The following is a 9212-nucleotide window of genomic DNA, read 5'->3' on the forward strand; positions in this document are numbered from 1 at the left end:
CGCTCGTCCGCTCATTCATTCATTCATTCATTCCGTCATCCCTTTCACGAGTGGTGATTTGCCCCCGCCATGCGCCTGGAAGGGGAAACGCGGGCCTGCGGACGTGGAGGAGCCGCCGGGGTTGGGGGCGAGCTGAGACCTGGCAGCGGCGGGGTCAAGGCGGGGGGAGCAGACGCAGGGCAGCGGCCCCCCAGGGAGCGGGAAGCGCGCGTTGTCCGGGCGGCGGCTACGACCGGAGTTGGAGACTTGGCCAATGGAGGACTTGGCTCATCCGGGGGTGGGGAGGGCCCGGGACTCACCCGGCGACAGGCACGCTCGGGAGCTCTAGGGAAAGCCCATCTGGGGGAGGAGGACCCCCAGGGAGAAGCCCATCTGGGTGAGGCCCACCCGGGGGCGACCCCCTGGGAGATGACCCCCAGGGAGAGGACACCCTGGACAGGACCCCCGGGGAGAGGACCCCCAGGGAGAAGCCCATCTGGGTAAGGTCCGCCCGGGAGAGGCCCCCAGAGACCAGGTTGTGTCAGGAGTGCGGAGCCCACAGGAGTTTGAGATCCAAGCCCAGGGCGCTGGGTGGGGAGGGGGGGTGCGGGGCGAACTCAGATGCCTGGAGGCGTCGAATGCCGGGAGTCAGGGCAGGCTGGGGGCCCAGGGCACAGGACCTGCTGAGGGGCACAGCGTGCGAGGGGAAGGGGAGCCGGGGGGTGGGTCCCGGGGGCGGGGGCAGCAGGTCCCGGTGGTCTCCTTCGCGAGCCAAGCGCGGAGGAGCGGCTGACCTTGGCCTGGAGGCCCGGGGTCCAGGGCCCGGCTTCTCGGGCTCAGTGCGTCCGGCAGGAAGGGCCGGGAGGTGGCGGCGGCCTCGCACTGCAGGCCCAGGGGGTCAGGGCGGGAAGGGCGAGGACGGGGTGGGGCACGGGGGGAGGGGAGGGGTCGTCCTCTGGGGCCGGGCCCGGAGGTGCAGGGAGGGCGGAAGGACGTGGCCGAGCTGAGGCCGCGTGGCGGGGGAGCCGGCCCAGGGGGCCTCGGAGCGGTTTCCGGGAGGGCCGTTGGGTCCCGCGGGGCCCTCGGGGTGTGGGGGCTGCTCCCGGCCCCGCGCCTTCCCCTTGGGTGTTCTCCAAGGGAGGGCGGCCCCCCTCTGTGGTGCTTCCTCTTTTCAGATGGTGGAAACGCGGCCGCCAAAAAACGGGGCGTAAGCAGCCAATCTGCGCCGGGTGGTGGAACCGCCCCAGGCTCGAGGCAGGAGCTGGGGTCCCCCACCTGGGGCAGCTGCTGTGTCCCAATCCGCCTCCTGTGAGAAAGAACAGAAACGTGTCGTGTTAAAGCTGCGCGGCTTTCTCTCAGGGTGGGTGGGAGTGCAGTCCCGGGGGGAGTCTGCTATGGGGGTGCCCTGTTCCTGTGCCCCAGGTGGGAGGGGGTGGGTGGCTGACGAGCATTCCACGTTTTCTTAGATGCATTTTTTAAATCGGAAGCATGCCTTATGCACATACGCAGATAGACTGTAAAATGTGATAACCGCGTGACAGGCACCCACACCTACCTTGGCTCAAATCGGCTGCCTTGACACCCTGCTGAAACCTGAGCGCCACCCGTTTCTCAGGCTCCTGGAGTCCCGCTGCTCTTGGAGCTGGCACCCTCGATCCCTGCTAAATGGCCATATTCCTTCCCAAAGTCAGTTCTCAAATGGGCCTCTGTTGGTAAAGAGACCCCACGCGTGTGTACAGCCTTGATAAAATATTCATTCCCGCAGAGGAAACACCTCCCAAACATAATGTAGTAAGAGAGTTTCCAAGTCCAAGGGCAGTAAATATTGAAACTCAGTTTTCTAGTTATACATTAGCCTTAAACACCAGGAGTGCAACACGAAATTATCACAGAACTCAGGAAAAGGAGAGGAGAAACGCCACAGATGGGCAGCCAGGCGGACAGGGGCACAGGACGGGGTCCGAAAGGGTCTGCAGTGTGGGAGTTTCTGTCCCCATGGAGTGGGGATCCCTCCTGGCACGTGGATGTGTTTGGCAACCCAGAACTGCTCCCGATCCCTTCAGGCACTCTATGGGCGCGATGGATGCTGGTGGGTGATCCTGCAGGAGGGCGGGGGCAGGGCCGAGAGCTGCTGGTGCTCATCCTGGCTGGTCTATGCGGTGACCAGCCCCCCTGCAGGAGGGCGGGACAGGGCCGAGAGCTGCTGGTGCTCATCCTGGCTGGTCTATGCGGTGACCAGCCCCCCTGCAGGAGCCACCAAGCCTCACCTCATTTGAACAAAAGATGGTGTTGCCGTCACCCTGGAAATTCGGAGGGTTTTTGGAGCCCTGAGCCCGGTCTCGGGAGCAGAGACCAGATCGATTGATTTCTCATTTCGCCGCCCTATCTTGCCGGGTAGAGATGGTGTCTGTTTCCGGGTTCCCAGGCTGGACCCCAGAGACCTGCTTGCGTTGTGATAATGGGGCGCTCCCACGGGCAGCTTAAACAGCGGGAAAGGAGGCGTGAAGGCTGAGATCGAGGGGCCGGAGCTGCTTCCTCTGAGGCCGCCCTGCATGGCCGGGTGTGGTCCTCTTTTCCTGCCCCTCGTGGCTGGGTGTGGCCGTCTTCCCCTGCCCCTCATGGCCGGGTGTGGTCATCTTTTCCTGCCCCTCATGGCTGGGTATGGCCGTCTTCCCTTGCCCCACATGGCCGGGTGTGGTCATCTTTTCCTGCCCCTCGTGGCCAGGTGTGGCCATCTTCCCCTGCCCCGCATGGCCGGGTGTGGTCTTCTTTTCCTGCCCCTCGTGGCCGGATGTGGCGGTCTTCCCCTGCCCCGCATGGCCGGGTGTGGTCATCTTTTCCTGCCCCTCATGGCTGGGTATGGCCGTCTTCCTCTGCCCTACATGGCCGGGTGTGGTCTTCTTTTCCTGCCCCTCGTGGCCGGATGTGGCGGTCTTCCCCTGCCCTGCATGGCCGGGTGTGGCCGTCTTGTCTGTGTCTTCATGTTCAAATGTGCCTGATTTATATGGACACCAGCTGTGGGGTTTAGGGCCCACCCTGGGACCTCATTTTAAATGGTCACCTCTGAAGATCCTGTCTGCAAATAAGGCCCCATTCTGAGGTTGTGCTACAAGGACTCCGGCATAAGAGTTTCAGGGGGACACGATTCCACCCATGCCACTGGCCTAACCAGAAGTTGGTGAGAATCCTGAACATTTGTAATTTCACCAGGTGAAGGCCCGGAAGATGACTGAATTGTTCTTTAAAACATCTCGGGATATATTTAAATGAGCAGAACAGAAGTTAAAGACACAGCTTCTTCCAGTGCAGGTGGGGCCAGTAACTAAACCCCACTGGGGTGGATGCACTTGAAAGAGAACTTAGATGAAATTGACCTGGAATCCCAGCTCCTGGGGACAGGCAAGCAGAAGTGGGGGGCAGGAGGGACGTGGTGAGGTGTGGGGTCCCGGCTCTCCCCAGCTCCACTCAGAAGAGTGAGGTGCTGCCTCCCCTAGAGAAGCTGGAGAAGTGAGGGCGGGTGAAGGTGGGGAGGCACCGAGGGTCCCTGGTAGTGGGCACTGGAAGCAGACGCTCCAGGGAAAAACTGGAAGGAAGTCCCTGGTTGGGAGCATTCGCACATCCTCCCACCACAGCTGTTTAAACCACCCAAGGGTCAACCCCAGCTCACAAAGCTGCACACCTCACAGATGGCCAGGTGGAGCCCGGCCCTGGCTTGGTGACCCCTCCAGAAAGGCGGGGTACTGGGGCAGTTTCAGCTGCCCGTTATGACAAGAGTGCTGGCAGCTGACCTGCACCGCTGCCCCAGGGGCCTGTGGGTCTTCCCTCTGCCCAGCTGGCATCTGGCCCGGCAGTGCCAGCTTTGGCTTCAACTTTGGGCCTGCCGGTGCCAGCACGGCTACGTTCCTCACGGCTCGAGAATCCAAACGTGGAGTCTGGGAAAGGGGGCTGGGCTGGAGCCCCCACGTGTGAGGGCCCACTGAGCCCGGGCCTGCAGGAGAATGTGGGCCCAGGGAACCATGAAGAGCTGATCCCCAGGTTGGGAGAGGCCCCAGGCCACCTCAGTATGTTGGGCCACACAGCAGTGAAGGCCACAGGGTGGCCACCCAGCCACAGTCGGTGGAACCCCAGAGCCCACTAGGGGAGGGCGTGGTGAGTGCACGTGTGTGAGAGTGTCAGCAGGAGGGGGTGGGTGTGAACCGATTCTGTGGCTGTCAGTGTCAGCATGTGCCGTGTATATACAAGAGTGCCTGTGTGTAGCGTGTGGCTAGTGAGCATGGTCCTGTGTGACCCTGTGTGTGTGAGTGTGCATGTGTGTGCACGTGTGGACCTCCCCTGGGGAGGCACAGGGGAACAGATCTCAAATCCACTGACATCACCGACCACTTGTGCAGGGCCCAGCTCTGGGGTCAGCAGAGTACAAAAGAGGCAGCGCTGCCCCAGGTGACCAAGACCACCCCGTGGGGTCCAGCAGCTGGGAGGGAGCCTGATGTTTTCAGGGAAAGCAGCTTCACCCCCAAGGAGGATTCGAAGAGGGGCTGCCCACCTCCACAGACACCTTTCCCAAAGGGACAGCCCCTGAGTGTGGAGCATATCAGCAACCCAGCAGCTGAGTTCTCACAGTTTCCAGGGTGATACCCGAGGGCAGTGTGCACATGTCCTAGAAAGACAGGGAGAACACCCACCGTCATCCCCAACAGCACTGCATCCAGCACCCCAGGATCCACAGCAACCCAGCATTTCAGCACCCCAGCATTCCCACCATCCCTAGCATCCCAGCACCCTAGCATCTCAGCATCTCCACCATCACCATAATCCCCAACACTCACCATCCTAGCCTCTCAACACCCCAGCATTCCTGCATCCCAGCATCTCAGCACCCAGCATGCCAGCACCACAGAACCCCAGCATCCAAGCACCCCAACATCCCAGCATCCCATGACCCCCAGCACCCCAGTATCTCAGCATCCCAGCACCAGAGCACCCCAGCATCCCCACCACCCTCAGCATCCCAGGATCCCAGCATCCCAGCATTCCAGCATTCCACCACCCCCAGCATCCTAGGATCCCCACCACCCCAGCATCCCAGCATCCCCACCACCCCAGCATCCCAGCACCCCAGCATCCCAGCACCCCCACCACCCCCAGCATCCCAGGATCCCAGCATCCCCATCACTCCCAGCACCCCAGCATCCCACCACCCCAACATCCCAACACCCCAGCACCCCAGCATTCCCATCACTCCCAGCATTGCTGCATCCCAGCACCCAACTTGGGGTCACACGTTTTTATCTGATGAATCTGCAGCTCTTAATTAATGCTTCTACCTGCCTTCCCTCTCCGTTCCGCAGACACTGCACAGGTGATGTGTACATGTGTATTCCTTTCCGGCTCACAGAAATGGCAGTTACATCGTACCCTGTTTAGCACCATGAGCTGACCATCCATTCACCTGGAGACAGTTTTGAAGCCTCGCTGTGTCATTAGAGCAGAGCCTCGTTCTGAACTCCGGGTCCGGCGGGCCCCACACCACCGTGAGGCTGCTGTCGCTCGGGGTGCACTTTGACGTTGTGGTGGCACTGTCTTCTCGGAGGCCTCGCTGTTCAACGTTTTGTAAGACTGTATTTGCATGTTTATTTTTATGTAAATGCTGAAACATCTGGTCTAGTTTACGAAACAAACAGGAAACACAAAGCCGAAGCACACTGCTGGCATTTTCTCTGGCTCAGGTTGGTTTAAAGAGAACTGGCTCCGTGAGACTGTGTGTCTCCTCCAGCTGCCAGGGGCTCCCTCACTCCCTTCGTTCACTGTGCGTCTGTTGGTACAGAATCTGTGCCTTGATGTTGATAAGGAAGGTGATTCTGTGATTTCTTTTCAAAGAAAGGAAGAATGTGGAATTGATCTTCCCGTCTGTGCTCCTGAACTGGTTCACAGCATGTAATTACATGTTCCTAAAAGGTTTGCTAGAACTTGTAAGCTGGACTTTTCTTTCTCATTCGGAGCGCGCGCGCGTGTGTGTGTGTGTGTGTGTGTGTGTACGTTTCTTTGGGTATATACTTGCTGCATGTATGACTGTATTGCACATGTGTGTATGTGACTGTGTTAGCATGTATATGTGTGTGCATATGTATAAGCATGTGTATGGTGTATTCATGTGAATGTTTATGTGTGCATGTGTGTATGTGTGTACGTACATGCATGTGTGTGTTGTGTGGTTGTGTATGTGAACATGTGTGTAAGCAATGCACTATATGTGTATTCAGGTGGATGTACGTGCATGTGTGCTTGCCCATGTGTGTGTAAGCATAGGAATGCATGAGTGTTCATGTGGAGGTGGATGTATATGTGTACATGGGAACGTGTGTATATGTGTATGTGTGAACTTGTGCACCCATGTGTAAGCACGTTTCTCTGTGCATTTGTGTGGCTATGGATGACTGTGTATATGTGCACTTTGTACATGTGCATGTCCATGTGTGCATGTGTATATGTGCACAAGTGTATGTGTGCATGTGTGTGCATGTAAGCACACGTGTGTGTTTATTTGGGTGTGCATATGCGTTTGTGCTTGTGTACATACGTGTAAGCACATGCATGTGTTGTATATGTGCAGGTCTCTGTGTATGTGTACATATGTGTAGACACATGTGTACATATGTGTAGACACATGCGCATGCACATATGTGTGTGTTTATTTGGGTGCATGTGGGTGTTTGTGCATGTGGACATATGTGCAAGCACATGCCTATGTGTGTTTATTTGGATGTTCATGTGTGTTTGTGCATGTGTATGCACGTGTCAGCACGTGCATGTATGTATTCGGGTATGTGTATGTGTTTGTGCATGTGTACATATGTGTAAGCACATGTGTTTGTGCATAGGTACATGTGTGTAAGCACATGCATGTGTGTGTTTAATTGCATGTGCACGTGTACATACGTGTGAGCACATGCGTGTGTGTTTATTTGGGTGTGTTTGTGCATGTGTACATACGTGTGAGCACATGCATGTGTGTATTTGGGTGTGTGTGCGTGTGGACATGTGTAAGCACATGTGTGTGTGTTTATTTGGGTGTGTGTGTTTGTGCATGTGTACATACGTGTGAGCACATGCATGTGTGTGTTTATTGGGATGTGCATGTGTGTTTGTGCATGTGTGCGTATGTGTAAGTACATGCGTGTGTGTTTATTTGGGTGTGCATGTGTTTGTGCGTGTGTACATACGTGGAGGCACATGCATCTGTGTGTATATGTGCAGGTCTGTGAAGGGATCCAGATCACACTTTGTGGTGTAAGGATCATTTCGAGTCAACAGCATTTGGGAATCCACAGTGCAGGAGGAGGCTTTCCACAGAAGCCTTATCTGCCTAAAAGCAGAACCTTTCAGAAGGACTCAGCCATCACAGCCCCTTGAAAGGAGGCTTCTAGTACCAGGAGACCAAGCAACTCCAGGCACTGGAGATGGGACGTCAGCGCAGGGGTGAGAAATCGCACACACAGACCTTCCCCAAGCGGACCCTGCCCTCCGCCAGCTTCCTGTGTCTTCCTCGCTCACTTCCCCCACGTGCTGGCCCTCGGGGTCCTGCCTCCTTCCCCTTAAGATGGTTTCTCAGCCCCTTATTCTAGCTGCTTCTTTGAGTCATTCTTCCTGAGTATGCATGTGAATTGTGGGTAACCCCCAAATAGGCACCAAGGAATAAGAGCTAAGCAGAACCCTGGCACAGTTAGGGCCTGAGGCATATCTCAGTTTACAGTGTTACCACTCAGCTGTTTCCTTTTATATAATCCTTTACATAATCATATATTAGTTTATAGAATTAGGGCTTGAAGAATCCCTTTATACAATCCTCTACTTATAATCATATAATAGCTGATAGTATGAGTGCCTACAGAATATTTCCCTACATATATACCTATAATCATATCTTAGTTCATAATTGGAGGAATGCCTAGAGCGGACACAGTGCAGAGCATGATTTAAGGGAAGAACAGTTATGCCAGGACAAGAACCCACAGCCCAGGCGGCAGCGTTCAGTATCGTAGAGATACCCGCTGTATGGCAGGCTTGGGGCGAGAGCCACTCCTCCTGGTAAAGGAGTTGTAGGACCCTGCTCCAGTTCTTGTGGAAGGCCGCCCTCAGACCGGCAATCCACCTTGGTGACTGTGAACTCTCTCAGCTCTTGCTACTGTGCTGCTCGAAAAGCATCTTCCCACGGAACCCATTGGAAGCTGCCAGAAGGTGGCGGTAACCCTGACAGCTCTGTCACTGCTGTGTGACTTAAAGCGTCCTCTTCACTGTGCACGGCCCACCTCCTGGCCTCGGTGGCCTAATGGGGGTGGACCCCATGTTTTATTGCTCACGACCCTATCACTACCCTTAAAGATGATTTCACTCACTGCCCTGCCCCGTAACCTATACACAATAAATACTCAGGCTTCTGGACATTCGGGGCCCCCGAGCCCAGCTGCGTTTTCCTTGTACTTCTGTGTCCTGTCTCTTTATTTCTCGGACCCTGCGCGTCAGCGCAGCATAAGGCTCACCCCACGACCCTGTGGGGCCCTCAGCCCTACATGAATCAACTTTGTCTTTCTCTAAGCCATCTTTTGTTTAATTTGCGGGCCCCAGTAGAGAACCTAAGAAGACAGAGAACAATTTTAACCCGCAGTCAGGCGTACTGCCCGGTCGCTGTGTGTGCTTTGGAATTGGAGGTTTGCTCTGGGCGCAGATATGAGCAGTCCATTTGTGCGATCGTTCTGTGGGCACTTGAAAGGCGTTCGATGCCTGTTGGTTAGAACTGTGTTACTGGTGACACCCTGTAGGCCTCTGATACGCCTGCCTGGCTCTGCCTACGCACCCTCTGGCTCTGTCGCTCTCAGCAGGTGCCAGTTCCATGTCCTTTGGGGCAAGGGGGTTTGATGGGGCTTCTCCGAGGGTCGTGACCTTTGCCACCCCACGTGCCCATCTGGCTCAGCCTGTGCTTGTTTCCAGGAAGCCAGCCTCGGCGATGAAGATCGCAAACCTGCCTTTTCCTTCCCCCTTTACTGCTTCCTTTATTCTGGTATAATTTACATGCAGCAAAACGCACGGGTGGTAAGCATTGCATTTCCCTGAGTTTTGAAAGTGTGCACAGGTGATCACCCACACCCTCAGGATGGACACCACCCTGTCACCCCACAGAGGCCCCTGTGCCCCTACCAGTCGGCCCCGCCCTGCCCTGGGGCACCTCTGCTCTGACC

General features: G+C 56.3%; 1 protein-coding gene across 5 annotated transcripts; it reads left to right on the forward strand.

The window, feature by feature from the left end:
• The first annotated feature begins 25 nt into the window (after positions 1-25).
• On the forward strand, positions 26-5949 carry LOC118146447 (uncharacterized). Of its 5 annotated transcripts, none has more exons than XR_008475766.2 (3): positions 26-479; positions 3190-3288; positions 5328-5949. XR_008475766.2 is itself a non-coding variant. In XM_078346833.1 (2 exons), exons 1-2 carry the CDS (start codon positions 70-72, stop codon positions 3191-3193), a joined length of 414 nt encoding a protein of 137 aa, XP_078202959.1. In that variant the 5' UTR covers positions 26-69; the 3' UTR covers positions 3194-5949. The 5 variants fall into 5 exon arrangements, 2 of the variants coding, with proteins under 2 accessions (XP_078202959.1, XP_078202958.1); XR_013525237.1 differs by lacking the exon at positions 26-479 and adding an exon at positions 927-1339; XM_078346833.1 differs by having other exon boundaries at positions 3190-5949.
• The last annotated feature ends 3263 nt before the right edge of the window (positions 5950-9212 follow it).

Source organism: Callithrix jacchus, chromosome 12 (assembly GCF_049354715.1).
Source record: "Callithrix jacchus isolate 240 chromosome 12, calJac240_pri, whole genome shotgun sequence".
Classification (NCBI taxonomy): domain Eukaryota; kingdom Metazoa; phylum Chordata; class Mammalia; order Primates; family Cebidae; genus Callithrix; species Callithrix jacchus.